General features: G+C 36.8%; 1 protein-coding gene and 2 long non-coding RNA genes across 5 annotated transcripts; all 3 read left to right on the top strand.

The window, feature by feature from the left end:
• The first annotated feature begins 8,583 nt into the window (after window positions 1–8,583).
• Window positions 8,584–9,900, top strand: LOC133802302 (large ribosomal subunit protein eL21x/eL21w-like). 3 transcript variants are annotated; one of them, XM_062240589.1, is made up of 3 exons: window positions 8,584–8,711; window positions 8,990–9,537; window positions 9,744–9,900. In XM_062240589.1, exons 2-3 carry the CDS (start codon window positions 9,054–9,056, stop codon window positions 9,776–9,778), a joined length of 519 nt encoding a protein of 172 aa, XP_062096573.1. In that variant the 5' UTR covers window positions 8,584–8,711; window positions 8,990–9,053; the 3' UTR covers window positions 9,779–9,900. The 3 variants fall into 3 exon arrangements, with proteins under 3 accessions (XP_062096573.1, XP_062096585.1, XP_062096577.1); XM_062240593.1 differs by having other exon boundaries at window positions 8,621–8,711; window positions 9,013–9,537; XM_062240601.1 differs by lacking the exon at window positions 9,744–9,900 and having other exon boundaries at window positions 8,590–8,711; window positions 8,990–9,701.
• Window positions 9,901–12,897: 2,997 nt separating this feature from the next.
• LOC133824841 (uncharacterized) lies at window positions 12,898–13,977 on the top strand. Its single transcript, XR_009888579.1, has 4 exons — window positions 12,898–12,981; window positions 13,224–13,372; window positions 13,558–13,729; window positions 13,897–13,977. It is a non-coding gene; the product is annotated as an uncharacterized LOC133824841 (long non-coding RNA).
• A 1,086-nt stretch (window positions 13,978–15,063) lies between these two features.
• LOC133824837 (uncharacterized) lies at window positions 15,064–16,116 on the top strand. The gene is made up of 2 exons (XR_009888578.1): window positions 15,064–15,098; window positions 15,666–16,116. It is a non-coding gene; the product is annotated as an uncharacterized LOC133824837 (long non-coding RNA).
• Window positions 16,117–19,373: the final 3,257 nt, after the last annotated feature.

Here is a 19,373-nt window from a genome sequence, read left to right as displayed (position 1 = left end):
CTATATGTTTAGAGAGGATGCCCATATTTGGTAGGAGGTGGCATCACAAACCAGGGATATTTCTACCTTGAGTTGGGATGGGTTCAAAGATTTTTTCAACCATAAATACTACAATGTTTCAATCAGGGCAGTGAAGGAGAATGAGTTTGTTGGGTTGGTACAGGGCGGCATGATAGTTATAGAGTATGCCCTGAAGTTTGACAGGGTTACAAAGTTTGCACCAGACTTAGTGCCTACTGATGCAGCTATATCAGACAGATTTATTCGAGAGCTTAATGCTATGATAGCCCGAGATGTGAGAATCACAACAGTACCTGGAGGAACAAATTATGCCCAGGCTGTGGAGAAGGATTTTACCGCTGAAGAAATAGAAAACAAGATCTGGAGGGAGAATGCTGCGAGACGGGATGTTCACAGGGCAGTGCCTCCATCCACAGGATTTGGTAGGGGCGGAGGCCCCAGTGATCTAAAGAGGAAAACCACTGACACTTCGACCACTGCTGCTCCTAATAGGAAGGGCCGGAGTGCTCAGGGTGGCCGCCAAGGAGGCAGTGAGCATGATGAGTTACCCAGAATGCACGAGGTGCAAGAAGCGCCACCTGGGTGAATGTCGGACAAAGGCTTCCTATATGTGCAGGGTGGTGGGACACCTCAAGAAAGACTTCCCAACAGTAAATAAAGAGGAACCAGGGATGGTGGACAACTTGACTCCAGCTCGCATGTTCACCTTGACGCAGGCGAAGGCCGAGGCTAGTCCCTTGGTAGTGACAAGTCAGCTTTCTAGCACTAGCTCCTCTTATACTGTATTGATTGACTCTGGTGCTACACATTCGTTTGTTTCTAGTAAGGTAATTGATAGATTGTGTAGACCTAGTGAGTATTACAGTGCGGGGTTTAGGACTATACTTCCTACAAGGAAACTGGTAGTTTCTAGGAGATGGATTAGAGCACTGCCACTGATGATAGATAGTAGGAAACTATCAGTAGATTTGATCGAGTTAGGTATGGAGGATTTTGATATGATCTTGGGGATGGATTGGCTGGTCAGATATGGGGCTACTATAGACTGCGGGAAGAAGATGGTGACTTTTGAGCCTGAGGGAGAGGATCCCTTTATTTTCGTGGGTGTTGTGCATGGACCCCGCATACCCATGATATCAGCATTGAGGGCTAGGGACCTATTGCAGGGAGGTTGTATAGGTTTTCTAGCCAGTGTGGTGGATACCACCAAGGTTATGCCACTAGGGCCGGGAGAGACCAGATTTGTACGCGAGTTCTTAGATGTGTTTCCTGAGGATTTACCAGGACTGCCGCTGCATAGGGAGATTCAGTTCGTCATCGAGTTAGCGTCGGGTACAAAGCTAGTGTCGAGGGCACCATGTAGGATGGCTCCAGCTGAATTGAAAGAGTTGAAGATACAGCTGCAATAGCTTCTTGATTTGGGGTTTATCAGGCCTAGCTTTTCTCCATGGGGTGCTCTGGTTTTTTTTGTGAAGAAGAAGGATAGGACTCTAAGAATGTGTATAGACTACAGGGAGTTGAACAAGTTGACCATTAAGAATAATAACCCCTTACCAAGGATTGATGACTTGTTTGATCAGCTGCAGGGAAAGACGGTGTTCTCAAAGATTGATCTTCGATTTGGTTATCACCAGCTGAGGATCAAGGATGAGGACATATTGAAGATGGCCATCCATACGAGGTATGGGCATTATGATTTCTTGGTCAGATAAGTGTGACAATAGTTTCCAGGAATTGAAGCAACGACTAATTATTGCTCCAGTGTTGAGTCATCTTTTCGAGGGAGGGAAGTTTGTGGTATACTGTGATGCATCGAGGTTGGATTGAGATGTGTGTTGGTGCAGAATGAGAAGGTTATTGCTTATGCGTCAGGCAGCTGAAGGAGTTTGAGCAGAGATATCCTACCCACGACCTAGAGTTGGCAGCAATGGTATTTGCACTAAATTTTTCGCGACATTACTTGTATGGGGAGAAGTGCGAGATATACACTGATCATAAGAGCTTGAATTATTTCTTCACCCAGAAGGACCTGAATATGAGGTTGAGGCATTGGATAGAATTGGTAAAGGACTATGATTGTGATATCCTTTACCACCAAGGGAAAACCAATGTAGTGGCGGATGCGTTGAGCCGGAGAGGCCCAAGACAGTTGTTTAGCTCTGCACAGATATCGAGAGAGTTGGCGGAGGAAATGACTAGAGCAGGGATAGAATCGATTGTGGGCCAGTTGGCCAATATTACCTTGCAGTCTATCCTCCTGGAGAGGATAAGAGAGGTTCAGATAGATGGTGCACAATTATAGGAGGTTAGAGAGAATTTCCTAGCTGGGACAGCTAAGGATTATTCCATTTCAGAGACTGGTTTGCTGCTGTACAAGGGTCGGATTTGTGTCCCGACAGATGTGGGTATTAGATGAGAGATACTGGATGAATCCCATACTACACCGTACTCACTCCATCCAAGCACCACAAAGATGTATCAAGATCTACAGACATTATATTTGTGGCCTGGGATGAAGAAAGATCTAGTGGGGTACGTAGCCAAGTGTTTAAACTATAAGCAGGTGAAGGCTGAGCATCAGCACCCAGTAGGGTTGCCACAGCCTTTGGCTATTCCCGAGTGGAAATGGGAGGACATTACCATGGATTTTGTGGGAGGTTTACCCAGGACAGTGGGATTACATGACTCGGTGTAGGTGATAGCAGACATATACACTAAGTCAGCTCTGTTTCTTCCTGTGAAGATGACCTATACTGTTGATCAGTATGCAGAGCTGTTCGTGAGGGAGATTGTATGACTCCATGGGGTTCCCAAGTCTATAGTATCGTATCAGGATCCTATATTTACCTCCAAATTTTGGGGTAGTTTGCAGAAGGATATGGGGACTCAACTGAAGTTCACTGCGGCCTTTCATCCTCAGACTGATGGACAGTCTGAGAGGACGATTCAAGTATTGAAGGACATGCTCAGAGCATGTGTGATAGACTTTGAGGAGTCGTGGAGTAAGTATCTCCCGTTGATTGAGTTTTCATACAACAACAGTTATCAATCAACGATTGGAGTAGCTCCATATGAGATGTTATATGGAAGGAGGTGTAGATTGCCCATTCATTGGGATGAGATGGGTGAGAGGAAGTATTTGGGACCGGAGATGGTTCAGAGAGCTAATGAGGCTATCGAGAAGATCTGAGCTCGAATGCTCACTTCATAGAGCAGACAGAAAAGCTACGATGATCCTAAGCGTAGGGACGTGGAGTTCCAGATAGGGGACAATGCGAGGAATGAGGAGGTTTGGGAAAAGGGCAAGCTAAGCCCTAGATTCATAGGACCTTTTGAGATCTTGGAAAGGATCAGGTAGGTGGCCTATAGATTGGGAGTTCATGATGTATTCCATATCTCTATGCTTCGGAAGTATGTCTCAAATACGACTCATGTGTTGAAGTATGAGGATTTGAAGTTGCAGACAGATTTGTCTTATGAGGAGCGACTGGTTGAGGTCCTAGACAGGAAAGACAAGGTTCTACAGAACAAGACGATTCCTCTAGTTAAAGTATTGTGGAGGAATAGCAAGGTCGAGGAAGTGACCTGAGAGCTTGAATTAGCAATGCGGGATCAGTATCCCGAGTTATTAAGGTAAATTTTGAGGATGAAATTCTTAGTAGGAGGGTATAGTTGTAACAACCCAAAATTGCTAATAGGGTTTAGCGCCTTGGTTAGCGTGCCAGGAGGGCATAATTGGTTCATATATGTATCTTTAACTGGTTAAATGCGTGATTTTGTGGCGTGCATGATTATATGAATATGTGATAAACATCTTTATGAGTATTAGATATGCTTGTGGGCCCTTTATAGTTTATAAGGGCATATCTGTAATTTTGGCTTGTTGAGGGCATAAATGTGATTTTATCTGATAAATGGTTGAGACCACATTATTATGTGGATATATTTGCAGTATATGGCTTGAGACGATCTTAGTGAGCGGATTAACGAAATAGTCACGGTGGGGTTTAGTACCCGGCTTAGGGGAAGCCTAGGAGTATTTTGGGGAATTTAGAGAGTAGTTTGGGAGTTATTAGACATTGAATAAGTACTTGGTAATTAATTGTACATGATGGGGTTAATTTTCTAATAGTAGGAACACTCGAGGAATTAGCGAGAACCGGGAGCGGAATAACTATATTACCCCTAGAGACTACTAGAGGATTAGTAAGCTTTAAGGGGTAAAATGGTCTTTTGAGGGGTAGGATATACTCATAATGCTTAGGATAACAAGCTAGAAAGTAGTGGAAAAATCAGCTCTCTCTCATCTCTCTCACTCACGATTTCTCTCTCTCTCTCTCTCTCTCTCACTTTTGCTTGGAAGCTGAGGAAATTGGAGGAAAAACAGAAGGAAAGTTAAGGTGATCAAGCTGGGAATTAAGATGGAACTCAGAGGGAATTCAAGCTGGGAATACTCAGAGAAATTGTTGAGGAATAAGGCAGCCACTTGAGGTAGGAATTCAAGCTGGAATCTCTAAATTATGCTGAAATCATGTTAAGGATAAAGTTTGCATGAGGTCTGGTTTGTTAGCTGGATTTGGATTTAATTTGAGTGTTTTATAAGGGTATGAAGTTCTTATAAGGCTAGCAATGATGGTTAAGTTGTGGGGATAAGAATTCTGGGTTTAGTTTTGGGTTTGGATGAAAGTTTGGTTGAATCATTGAGGTTTTTTTTTGCTAGGAAGAATGTGAAGAAACCCAGAAATTCTGGGTGTGAGGGGGCGTGCTACAACCTTGGGGGGCAAGTCATAGCTTGCCTCCCTTGAAGCTTGAGGATTGATCCTCTGACCTGGGGGCACGCCACGACCCTTAGGGATCGCGGCCCGCCTAGGGAATTTTGCCTTAGGTTGATTTCTAGGTTTTGCAAGGCTCGGGAGTTCGAACTTAGGCGCTCGGGACGATTTATACTACCCGGTTTAGTAGAAGTCAAGGTCTCGAAGGCTAGTTTTTGTCTCCTAAGTATTTATTTGGATTAGAAATTGATAATTACCCATTGGCCACTATGACTAGGTTTATTGCCAAGGCTCAGGACTGAGGATCGTGCTCGAGACCGTTCTTTATCCTCTGCTTGAAATTCAAGGTAAGAAATTTTCACCCTTGTGTAACTGTGATACTGTTATGCAAAATATGAAATGAATGGCCTAAGAGAGCCGGGGATGATAATTTTTACACGGGACACAGCTCAGCCATTGTGAGTCGGGGTCATCTAGATAAACAAAGGACTCAGCCTACGCGAGCCGGAGTCAGTTGAATAAACAGAGGGCTCGGCCTAAGGGCGCCGACCTTGAGCACTTATATATTTGTTGAGATATATTTCTGAATATACATGTTTACTATTGTCAGTTTGATGCTTACAATTTGTTGAGCTTTTGAATGACTGTATTATTGAATGCTATTATTGATTATGCATTTGATGTTATGGTTTTCTTGCTGGGCCTTGGCTTACGGGTGCTACATGGTGCAGGTAAAGGCAAGGGTAAGCTGGACCAACCATGAGTTGGAGAGCTCTAGGGGCGAGGTGTACATCGTCAGCTGCTCGTCCGCCACAACCAAGGGAAAGTACAGGGACATAGCCTAAATTTTGTATTTTGCCATTAGAGTGGCCACTGGTTATGTTAAACTTTTGAGAATTGTAAATTTGTCTCTTAAACCCCGTTTTTTGGATCCCATGTACTAAATTCTTATTTTAATGAAAATTAACCATTTATGTCCAAAATCTTTTAAACCTAACCTTGTAATTGACCTTAGGATCACATTACTGTTCAAACGACTTGATTAACAAGTCTTGCACTATTTTAAAACACACAGTGTAACGATCTTGGTTATCCAGGGCGTTACAATTAATATCGAGTTCTGGTTCGACAATAGATATCCATTGTCTACAACTAGTGTTAAAACTAGAGATATTTGACTAATATCCTTCAGGGAGTATGACATATGAGAAGATAATAGAGCAGATCACTCGTCAAGGCATGGAAAATGATCTTACTAAACCTTATGCGAAAGGAAACTTCTATGCATCTCCTTGGATATTTCACATGAAATTTTAAATTATGTATTTAATTTCTAATGAATATGGTTTATTATTGAATGATCCACGATTATTATTATTATTTTGTCTCTGATAGATATGGATCTTTGAAGCAATGCAAAAATTGGGGGCGATGATAGCACAACGAATTCTAGGAAACCATATTCCACGATGGTTTGGTTGGAAGATAAATCATAACCATAATAATATCAAAATTAAAATGATATCTAACGTAATACAAAAATATGATGAGGTATATATCAACATATACAATAGATACAAAAATATGATGAGGTATATATCAACATATACAATAGCTTGTTATTAAAGAAAATATTTTGTTATGATAACTTATTTTACTTTCTTTCTTTGTTTTTTTAGTTCTTTGTGCGACCTACTTTATCTCCAAGTCTAGAAGAGAAAGTGCAACCCTTCTATGAAAGACTTGGTAGCTACGAGGATAATGCAGATGACATCAATGATTAGATTTCTTCATTCTTATTGGGCGATGTCATACTACATAATGGTCCTAGCCAAGTTGAGAGAGTGGATGCCCAAATCAGTCTGGAGTGTTCTATGTCGCATCCTGAACATCCATCTCATACACCATCATCACAACATTCTTCGACTTGTGATGTTGGTGTATTATTGGAGTCAGTGAAGGGCTTTATACCTGAGCAAGAAAAGTTGCATGCATCAAGATACGAGGAGATAGAACATTTGAATAAAGAGAGGCATTACATAGTTATGGAAACTATTGCTGACCATGATTTCTAGAATAGAGAGAGACATGACATATTATTAGACAAATTCGATGTTTTGATTGACACCCTTCGACCTATAGCTGCACACTTTTCTAGAGCTAGAGTGACCCCGCCTAGAGGAGAAAAGACTACACCGCCTAGATCTTATGTGCATGCAAACCTTTTTGGAGATGGATTTACCACACCTATAACAGAGACGAACATAGAGGGTGACCAATAGGTAACTTTCATTTTTAGTCTTAAGTTCTTTATTTTGTAGTATTGTTACTCCGTGACTTTAAGATACACTTTCTCACATTTGTATAGTCTTTTGGAGACAAAGTCACCACACTTATAGGAGAGAAGACAGTCGAGGGTGACTAACAGGTAACTTTCATTTTCAATCGTAAGTTCTTTATTTTGTTGTATCTTGGTTTTCATTACCATATAATAACATCTTGTTCATCCGTTACTTTAGGATACAACATCTAATATTCCTACACAACCTTTTGAAGATGAAGTCACCACACAGTCGCATGTATCTACACATACTTACGAGACACCACCATCAATTATTTATGAAAGAATTACTAAAGAAGAACCTGGTGAGGCAGAACAAGTTGTGCAAAATGGTCGAGCATTGAGGTTAAGAAAATGTGCTCGAGCCTTGTGATCACCTTACATATCCTGTCCGAGAAAATGTCGGTACTCAAAGTTAAAGCCTCCTATTTTGACCCTTTTAGGCAGCCTATTGAAGAGGATGTGCAAGTTTTCTTCAATTGGTACAATAGAGATACAAATGGTAGAAGATTTATTTGTTGTGGCCAGACATCACACGAAAGAAGTTTTTTTTTGAAATATTGTTGGCGAAGCAATGATATATTAATAGTGAGGTAAGCTTTCTTGTTAAATTATTTCATAATAATAAGATAGTACTAATTTTCTTCTCATCATAATTAATATTGAATAAATAATATTATGTATGTAGCATGTAGATGAGTTACCTAGATATTTAGAAAACGAATGGATAAGTTTTGCAAAATCTTCCCAAAAGATAGATGGATATTGACTGATGAGTTTGGGGAAAATGTGCATGTGCTCTACCGTGCATCTCGAGAGGAAAACATTAAAGTACTTAAAAAACTCCAGAGCTAATGTAGTTTGTCGATGCAATCAGACCAGTTAGGGGGAGAGTTTGATCGAAAGTGAATTATTTCTATGTGCCATGGAACGACGGAACACTCCACTGGATGTTATTTGTAATTGACATCCAAAAGTGGACAATATGGATTTATGACTTAGTCAACATTTTTGACCAAATATCACGTTGAAATATAACAGATTTTAAGAAGTGTCATTAATACTTTCTGGAATTAAAAAAAAGGCGCACAAATTTTTGAGCAAATGAATTAATACCATCAAATACTTTCTTATTTTATTATTTCATTAATCTCCCTCTTCTCTCATTGTCGTACCCTTTTTCTTCTCAACACTCTATCTCCCTCACATCTATCTAATTTCTAACCTCTCAACTCCATTTTTTCACGTTCTCTCTTGCAGGTGGCTGGTGTGGGAAACTCGACAGAGGTGGTGACGGGGGCTCGACCGCGCAGGAGCTTGACGATTTCTATCTCCGCTATAGTCATTGAATGTTCAGCAGTGTGCAGGTTCGAGCGTGGGACTGGGTTCGTTGGCGGAGAGTGAGACAGAGGAGGGAGACAAACAAAGAGAATGGAAATGTGCAGCAGAGATGGGATTTGGTGGAAAAAGAAGCTCTAAGAGTAGAGTCGCAAATCATGGAACTAGAAAATAGAAGGATATTCAGAGACCCCAAGTTCAATCCCTATCTCGTCAATTGTTCCAATATTGATCTCAAGGTCTGCGTTTTCTTTTTCTTTTTCCTTTTCTTTTTGGGCATTGAATCCTTGACTATGATCTTGGAATTTATATACTCTGTAATTTTCATAATAGCTTTTGAGAAAGTCACTTTTGACTTGATTCTCTTTGAATTGGGAGAGTCATTTGGCATGAAGTTTGAGTTTCATTTGGGTTTTTCTCTTCTATCAAAATTTCTCTTTTGGTTGTGTACAAGTATTTTGAAAATGATGCGAGTTTGCAATAATATTAGTGTTATTTTCTGTGCTATTTTATCTAGGGCTTGACTTTTCCGTGTTACAGAGAGAAACCCTAGAGCAAGAAGAGAAGAGAGGTAGAAGAAAATGCTAGCTAGACACGGTCTACGATCTCGGACACGAGACCTATTTTCATGTCCCTTCAGGAAGAAGGGGTACATCCCTCTCTCCACCTACCTCAAGACCTACAAGACCGGCGAGTATGTCGATATTAAGGTGAACGGCACCATTCACAAGGGTATGCCCCACAAGTTCTACCATGGCCGAACTGGGCGTGTCTGGAACATCACCAAGCGCGCTATTGGCATGGAGGTTAACAAGCAGGTTGGGAATCGCATCATTAAGAAGAGGATTCATGTTCGTGTGGAGCATGTCCAGCCCTCTAGATGCACTGAGGAGTTCAGAAATAGAAAGTTAAGGAACAATAAGCTCAAGGCCGAGGCCAAGTTGAAGGGTGAGGCCATCAGCACCAAGAGGCAGCCAGAGGGTCCCAAGCCAGGTTTCATGGTCGAAGGAGCTCAGTTGGAAACTGTCACCCCCATTCCTTACGATGTTGTCAACGATCTCAAGGGTGGTTATTAGATCTTTTTATGTATTATTTTTTCTTCTCAATGTTCTGTTCTTATCTGGTTTTGATTTTGTTTTCAAGACTACCAATGGAAACGTTTCCTTAATTAGTTCAAGTACTCGAAGCCGTTGTTAGTTTTCATATTTTGAATACTATTCTAAGTACAATTTTGTTTTAAAAAATTTCTGTGCTATTTTTGTTGTGTACAGAAATATTCCAAGAGTCCAAGATTTTCGGTTTATGAAAGACAAAAAGCAAGAGGCATTCTCATCTTTCATGCACTGCAACTCTTATCTTTCACGCAAGGCATATAACCTCACGACACCAGGTCTTCATGGCATCTCACCTCACTAGTCATGGCATCAATTCGGAAGGACACCTCAAAGCTTCACAAAAGCCAAATGGCAGCAAGCAGTAGGCACAACACCTCAGTTTCTCACGGCATCAGGTCTTCATTTATTAAGATTTTTTTTTTAATAAATTTCTAAAGTCAATTCTATATTTGCTCAGGTATATACATGTAATACTGTTTCTAAGATATACTTTTGTATGAATAATATTTGCAAGATTTGATCTAAGATCTAGACAATATTCACTCTACAGAAGACACCAGGTGGGTTACGTGCCCCATCTGTTGTCTCATTCGCTTAAGAGTTTTATATATTTTCACCAAATGGCTTCTTAGAATAAATGGTTGGTTTGTTCTAACAAAATAATGGAAACTAGAAAGTGATTAGCAATTATATATGGCTGGTCAGTGTGTTTTTTCTTCCTCTATGATAACTTCCATTGCGCCAACATGAATTTGTATTTAATTATATGTTTGTTTCCCTTTTGTTTGGAAGATACAATCATCTCCTGATGAGATCCAGAAATTTCTTCAGGGTTAGCACTTAGCTTTCAGAAGACAACTCACAACAGGCTACACTTACAGATTTTTTCCTTTGTTATCTTTTGTTTATTATACTTTCTAATTTAATGCATATATATATAAATATATAATATAGGTATATGTTATATATACTGATGTATGCTAGTTCTGTAGTTCCTGAATGGTTCTTGATTAAACTAAAAAAAAATGATTGATAAAACTTTTTTTCCTAATTTCATTACTTTAAAATGTAGTTTTATTTTATGAATAATATTGAACCTAGTAGCCATTGCTTGATTGTTCTGTTGCTGTATATAATTATTGCTGCTTGTTGTGGAAGCACCACTCAGATATTAAGTGACATTATGCAATAAGCACCACTCAGAAGCTTTGATCATGTTTTTTTATTTTTTTTATTTGTCATATGTCTAACAAGTTTTTTCCACTATTGATATATGTACAAGTGTGCAAATTTGTAGGTTGAGTATGAGCTATCTAATAAAGAAGCAGTTGTGTCAAAGATAAAATACAGTCTATTAGATTCACTAAACTAACATACATACAATTTAAATTTGCAATGCAGCTAAAGCCAGTACAAAAAAGATGAGCTATCAATGAAATGAAATACAGTCTATTAGTCTAAGCACACATGATGATGCCCCTGCTGAAGCAAGAACCCAAGCAACCCAGCTGCTCAAGAAGCCGTTTGTCTATGAGTTTTCTTTTCTTTTTATGTTTTTAGATTTTAGTTTAATATCAAGAAACATTTTGAATATATCAATACATATATTTGTTTGTGTTGGAATTATTTCTAATGGAGAGGATATAGTGAGAAAAATTAGAGAGGTTGTAAGCATTAGAATACAAGAAAGACCAAAGAGCTTTTATGTGTTAAGAGAAAAACTCTTGAGAGCACCAATGTTGTTATATACAATGCAGGAGACTACTGCAGAGGACTTAAACTTATGAATAGATATTTATGATGAAATTGGGATTGGAGGAGGTGCTTTTGGAATTTCTGGAGGACTACTTCATGCTTATTCCCCTAAAGGTTAATGGGTACTCTTTATTTTTATCTTTTGAAGAAAAAAAGGAGGAAATAGGGTGTTCATGTAAGATGTTAATGATGTTGGGTATTATGGTCTTGCAACTAAGCTTCTATGGAGGGGTGCTGAGTGTTGGAATGAGTGTTTAAAGCTTTTGGGCGTTGCTGAAGCAGCAGAAGCATCAATGGATTCTGACTAGTTAAGCTCTGGAATTTCAGATTTTGATACTCACTTTCAAGGCCTCATAGTTCAGAAAAGATCTCTTTCTCTCTCTATATATATATTTATATAACTGCAGTTGTCTCAACTTATTTCTATATTCTATTCCATATTTGTCATTTGTGAAATGTTTTGTTTTAACTAGTGTGAAGTATATGGTTGTTGTTGATGAATGGAATGCACTAGTACATAATGGAAAACTAGGCGAATAATGCATTTACAATAATGGAAAACATTAATCTAATATATTTTAAATTCTTTTGAAGTTTTATAAGGTGTTTATATCATTGAGCTTAATAATGAACAAATTATAGACAGATTATGTGTGCATAAATATATTCTATGCAGTGATTATCATTGCTGTTGAGCTTTGATCCTGATGGTTTTTAAATTTGAATGCTCTGTAGGGCTACTATTTTTCCATTATCATTATATTTAGTTTCTCGACCCCAAGTTTTTATCTTTCTGTTTTTATTTTGTGTTTTAGAACTACCACAAAAAAGTCTTTTATTAAGTTTGAAATATTTTTGTTTTATTCCTAGGGTAGGACCTTTTTGGAAAGATAAGTTATATTTTCGAGTATTGGACAATCCATAATTTTCTCTATAACTTACTTTGTTTCATTCATTTGCCTTGAAACTGTTTGATTAATTTACTACAAGAAATTGATAGAATTAATATCTGGTCTAGTGTGTTAATTAGGTGGGGTTCGGGTGGGGAAAGGGTGCGTGTATGTACGTGTGTGATTTAGATAACTGCTTGGTGCATATGTGTTTTTTTGTTTAACTAAGCGTTCAGTTGTAAATTTTGTATAGTCAACTTTCAAATGTGAAGAGCGTAGAAAGACGTTCTAGGCCATTTGTAATGCATGTTCTCGATGATGAGGTGGATGACATTGACAATGCATATGAGGAAGCTCAAGATAGAAGCTCCCTTTCTGCTAATAGGTTTAATTTTAACGACCTTTATGTTAGGTATGCATTTAACTGGCCTTGATTGTTTTCCTTTACTTATATTCCATTTATCAATTCAAGTTTTGCATCCCTATTCTGTCATCAAAAGCTTTATTCAGCTGTTGTGTATTCATGACAGACTTCTATGATATTTCTATGGTATGTGATATCAGATTGATTGTTAGAGACCTCGCTAGTTTCTATTAATACTTTGTATTTTCTTGATTTATCTCTTAGTGATGATGATGACTCTGAGAATGAGCCAGCACTTGAAATTTAGCCATACTTGATGGAAGAAACAGGATTGGTGGAAGGAGGTTTGATGGAGCTAACCAGTGAACATCAGCTTGGGGTCAAGGTCTGTAGCTATCTAGTGGATGATGTTTCGTCTGATGTAGAATTTGTGCATAATTTTTGTTGCAAAATGTTTAATTATTCAATTAGTATTATGAATAACTAGGGCACATATCTCTTGAAGAGCGTATCTCATACCTTGGCTACATGCTCGAGCTCCATGGTTTCCCTGCAAATTTTTCTTCTTATTGTGGTCATAGAATTCCATACTTGGTGCATGACAATATTAATTGGCTCAATAAACAGGAGGAGATTAGGAACAAAATTTTTACAATGGAGTCAGATCTGATGAGTGAAAATGAAAAGGTTTCTTCTGCATTTCTTTGAGTTAATAAGTATGGAGAAGCAAGGCGTGAAAATGAGAGAAAGCTTGATACCCAATATCAACGAAAAATGTAAGACTACAATTCCTTTGTTAATAATGTTGTATTGTTTTTTTGCCTCCCCTCATTGAAGTGCTTATGCTTTTGATATTTTTTTTTCCCTGGAATTTTAATGATTTATCATCTCCTTCTTCTTTTTTATTATTTAAGTCAGATTTGGACTTTCTGTTTTCTAATTTTTGGCTCATCATCTGTAGTGCCGAAGCACTTGATAATCACTTGACTACTATCCAAAGGGACCATGAACTCAGGTCCCAGATAGAAGAAAGGAAAATAAGAAGTGATGCGGCTTATGAAGGGGCCAAAAGAAAAGAGAAAGCTCTCCTAGAAGAAAAACTCCGCCAAGAAAAAGCCAAAGCAGAAGCTGAGGTTTGTTGACTTTGCCCAGATTATTCATTTCTTTTGGTAGATGTCTACAGATGGTTGTCACAATCCTCTATTATTCTCACATATTCTTCTGATATAATCTTAATGCGCTTTGGTATATTATCTTGGTTTTATGCTGTTGTTAGTAATAAAAGTATTTTCTGATGCAGGCAAAACTCAGAGCTGAAGAAGCAAATAGGGCTGCAATGGAAGCTCAGAGAAGAGAAGCAAAAGAGGTTGCTGAAAGGGAGGCCAATGAAGCGTCAAGCCAGGCTACTGTTCAGAAGGAAGCTTTAGGATTGCAAACTAAAGCCACAACCAAGGAATCTGAATTTGAAAAACCAATAAATTCAGCATCAGCAGGTAATTTGGCTACTAGGCAAATATAGCAACCTTGTCTTGATCTATAGATATAATCATTTGCCCTTTTATCTAAAAATCTGGTTTAGCCCTAGTTTTCACAAAGATCAGCTAGGTTTTGGCAATAGTTCATTTTTGACACTCCACTGTATTCCCCTTTGTTTTTTTCAGTTTATTCATGTTCTCTGTACTCTTTTAAGAATTTTTCTGTTATCTGATGCGTGAAAGGGGCTATTGGTGGTAGGTGACATTACTAAAGTTGCAGAAGCTGCACTAAAGTTGGAGCGTGAAAGATTAAAAAAGTTGGAAGACTTGGATGAAGGAAACAAGGCATTAGGATTGAATGTAAATAAGGTTTGCTCTCTATATTGTAATTCATATTTATTTGAAAATTGTTAATCTCTATTTGGTAAACTAGTATTTTTGTTTGGGATTTTCTTGCAGCATTCTTATAGAGTTTAATTGATTAAGTATATTAAGCTTTAGTTTATCTTGACAGGAGGTTTCTACTGGTGTGAAAAAGTTATTGAGGGAATCGTCTGGCCAGTATAGCGACTGCAATATTCTTTCCTCTTTAAATTCTCAGGTAAATCATGTAACTTACTATTTGTTTAGTAGGATATATGTTTTTATATATATCTATAATATTTTAGGTGAAAATTTATGATCTTTAAGAAAGTGTTAGATGGCACTAGATGCATTAGATCAATCCATATGTGTTGTTTTAGGTTCAGATCACTTCCAGGACTTGTCAACCAGACCCAAAGGGATATCATAGAATGTGATAACTCTGTCTTCCTAAGAGTTTGTGGCTGTTTAACTAGTGAAATAAGAATTGAAATTTCTTATCATTGATACATTCCATCTCTAGATGGAAACCAATCAAACCACACTTGCATAAATGAGATCACTTGAATGTGCTGTCATTTCTTCATCGAGGGTTCTATATTTCTCTACTAAGAGTGTGGATGCACGTGTTGGGTCTTTAAAGATTATTTTGCATGTTTTAGAGGTAAACTTATATTACTAACTTTTTAAAGTTAGCCTTTTATTAGCCTATAAATGTAATGTCTGCTTTTATTAGCCTTTTCATTCTTCCTTTTTATACACATTACTGTATTGAAGTCATAGGTTGTCTATGATTTTTCATGCTTACGTTTGACACTTCTATCAGATAATAGTACATATTCTTTGATTGCTTGATTGATGCTTTTGAAAGTATAATACAGATATATTTAATAAGAGCTAATAATTTCATTAATGCTACATGGATGACTATAGCTACCACTTTAATAAGTTCTAATCTTCCAGTTTTGTCATATACTATATTGTGCAGTGACATAATATATCAAGTGACCGATTACACACATGCATAGGCACACACTGACACCTATACTTGGATTGACTGATAAAATCTTATAATTTCATTACTTCCAACATAGAAACCTAGAATTACAACTTTCATGCATTTTTAATTAATACAAGGCAATTTGGTTCTGTTTTTTTTTTATAAAAGCCCTAGAATTACCACTTTATGTAATTGCTAGTGTGATTCCATTATTACACTCGAATATTACAGGTGTGTAGATGTGACTGGAGCTTACAGTGCTCTAAAGACGGAGCTTAACATAAGCTTGACAGCAATAGGCCTTTTGTGGACGACAACTGACTTTATTGCAAAGGGGATTACACATGGACCTGTGGAAGAAAGGGAAACAAGAAAGGGAAACAGGTATATGACAAGTGCACAACAAATGGACTCACAACAAAGACAAGTGCACAAAGGATGATGAATTGAAGGATGGAGCAAGTTTCATGCATGGTTTACTTTTGTGTATCTTGTAATTTTTTGTTTTTCATTTTTGAAGTAAAAAAATGTTCAAGATTATAAAACTTTATTATGTTATGCTTTCAAACTTAAGTTAGAACTAAGATCTCATGAAATAGAAACATTCCGAGTTTGAATTAGTTATTGTTTAATGTAATACTTATGGTTTATCAATCTATTGAGAATTATATTTTATGATTAATTTTGATTTTTTTTTATCAAAATACAATAATGAAAATCTTTTAATTAAAAAAAAAACGTATAAGTACCCTTATCACAATAAAAAACCTTAATATGTTATGATTTAGAAACATATTATAAGTGTAATAAATTGTTATGATTTATATAATATAACAAACTAAAAATGCTATCAAAATAATCAAATGTAACAGTTGAAAAGTGTTATGCAAAAAGTATAAGATTAAACTTCAAATTTATAACCAAATACTCTAACTAAATGTTATTATTTGAATATTATAGCAACTAAAAATGTGTTATTGAATAGTTTAAGATAACATCGAACATAACATTCGAATACTGTTATAGAAAAGACAGGACTTTTAATAACAGGGGCTATGTTAGCATTTTCAGAAGCGTTATCAATACTACCGATTAGCAGTTTTTAAGTGTTATGAATACTGTTTTTTCTTGTAGTGGTTCCTACCTCCATAGAGGCAATGGAAAGATCAATGCAGCCACTTGTAGAACATTTTCCATTATTACTTAAAGATAGTGGTCATTTTGAAAACTTACAACATCAATGCAGTTGTTTCATGAAGGTAAAAGTAGCCCCCACCTATATTGTTCCTCAAAACAAGAGAACATAAGTTTTTGTTTGCAACTTTTAAATTTACATTTTTAAATCCAAACTTCTAAGAACAATACTAATGTAGTTAAGATTTGCTTTTGTAGTGGAGATTGTGGTATATTCATGCTTAAGACAATGGAAATACACATTTATGGTAAGTGCAAAGAGTCAGCTAGAATATTGCTCAACAACAACATAGATACATTTAGACAGACACATGTAGTTCAATCATATGTGGATAGTGCTGATACCTAAAATTATATGTGGGTATTGTTGATCCCTTGTTAGATATGTTTTTTTTTCCAAGCTTCTTCTTTTATATACCATTGTTGACTTTCGTTAATGGAATTGTGATTTTATATATGTTTGTGTTAGATTTCACTAAGCGACTCTGTAAGACCCTGTGGGTTGCTTCGACTAATATTAGAAGCGACCTTGAAATTACACTAAGCAACTCTATAAGACCTTGATGGTCGCTTCAACTAATCTTAGAAGAGACCTTGAAATTACACTAAGCAATTTTATAAGACCCTGATGGACGCTTCGACTCATCTTAGAAGTAACCTTGAAAATACACTGAGCGAATCTGAAAGACTCTGAGGGTTGCTTCAACTAATCTTAGAAGCGATCAAGAAATTGCACATGTAGTCTAATTAATTTGTCACATTCTTAATAAATTTATTTATATAATGTAATCCATTAATAAAATCGCATGTGTAGTCTAATTAATTTGTCACATGCTTAAAAAATTTATTTATACAATGTAATCCATTGATAAAATCGCACATATAGTCTAATTAATTAGTCATATTCTTAATAAAATGATTTATATAATGTAATCCAATGATGAAGTTGCACATATAGTCTAATTAATTTGTCACATTCTTAATAAATTTTATTACATAATGTAATCCATTGATAAAATCGCATGTGTAGTCTAATTAATTTGTCACATTCTTTATAAATTAATTTATATAATATAATCCATTCATAAAACCACACATGTAGTCTAATTAATTGGTCATATTCTTAATAAAATGATTTATATAATGTAATCCAATGATGAAGTTGCACATATAGTCTAATTAAATGGTCAAATTATTGATAAAATGACTATGAAATGCACTAAGCGACCCTGAGAGACGCCCTAGGTGGCCTAGGATCGCCTAAGGTCGCATAGACAAATATTATGAAACACTTTAAAAAGAACTAAACGACCATAATAGTTGTCATGGGTCACTCAAGGTCACCTATGCCAATAGTAGGAGACACTTTAAGAGTCGCTAAACGACCATGAGAGACGCCTTGGGTCGCCTAAGGTTACATAGACCAATATTACAAAATATTTTAAAATGCACTAAGCAACCCTAATGGTTGCCTTGGGTCGCTCAAGGTCGCCTATGCCAATAATAGGAGACACCTTAAGAGTCACTAAGAGACCCTAAGAGACGCGTTGGGTTGCCTAAGGTCAAACCAATATTACGAAACAATTTAAAATGCACTAAGCGATCGCCCTAGGTCGCTCAGGGTCTTATGCCAATAGTGGGGATACATCTCAACAAGGTTTACATAAATTAAAGCAAGACAATCTAAACATGGTATTAAGAAAACTACTTAACATCAATAATGATAAATTACACATTAGTTTTGCTTTTAAAATCTACTGGCATCTATCGACTAAGACATTTCTGTGCATTATTTTCTAATTGCCAACATGCCTCGCAATTATATTCTCTTAGAAACTTCACCTTGGGAAGGTATGCAGTTGATTCTCAGTCTTCCTTTATTCATGTCTTCAAGTGGTGCTAACACTTGTATTGCAGTAACTTCTTCAGGAATGTCGTTCCACGTGGAGTTTGGAGGAACAGGATAAATAGTTTCAGCATATGCTAACAACCAATATTCTGGAGTGTAGTATTTTGAACACTTAGAATATATGGTTCCCCAGTGTTTTAAGGTTGGGACTTTCCTACCGTTGTTATAGCATGAACACATGGAAGCTTCTCAATATAAAAAACCTTGCAAGTGCAACTCATTGACCTTAAATTCACTAGTGCATCAAATTTTCCGCACATGACATTGTACTCATTCTCATTTAATTGGAGTGTAATCAATGAGCCAACTTCATCCCATCTTTTTCGTAAGATTTCCTCTCTCTTAGGTGTCAACGGCATTGTGAATTCATATGCTTCCCGACGACGAGTAAAGAACCACTGTCCCATTGTGATTAGGATAAAATCGATCATAGCAATAATTGGATACTCTCTTCCCTTCTACATCATATTATTTACACTTTCAAATATGTTAGTTGTCATAACCTCATATCGATTATCACCAAAGTGCACTCTAGACAACTTTCTGAACTTGACATCATTCTCAAGAAACTTAGTGACACGTGGATATGTTTTACGAGTTTGGTCGAAGTGTTTATTAAACTCTTCAATATGGTACACTATTGCAATTGTAGCGCACCAATTTTTTTTTAGTTTAATTAATTTTGTGCTTTATTTTATTATTAATTGTTAAGTGTTTGGAAATTATTTTAAATTGTTTGAATTGTTTGGTAGAAATTATGTGACTTTATTTTGTTAATTCTGTTACTTAATTATTTTAATTTGTAAGTAAATGAGTTTTGGTTGTATGCACCGAGG

The sequence above is a fragment of the Humulus lupulus genome, chromosome 1, assembly GCF_963169125.1.
Source record: "Humulus lupulus chromosome 1, drHumLupu1.1, whole genome shotgun sequence".
NCBI classification, from domain to species: Eukaryota; Viridiplantae; Streptophyta; class Magnoliopsida; order Rosales; family Cannabaceae; genus Humulus; species Humulus lupulus.
Note: the sequence above shows the minus strand (reverse complement) of the source record. Positions and strands in the feature narration are given on the sequence as shown.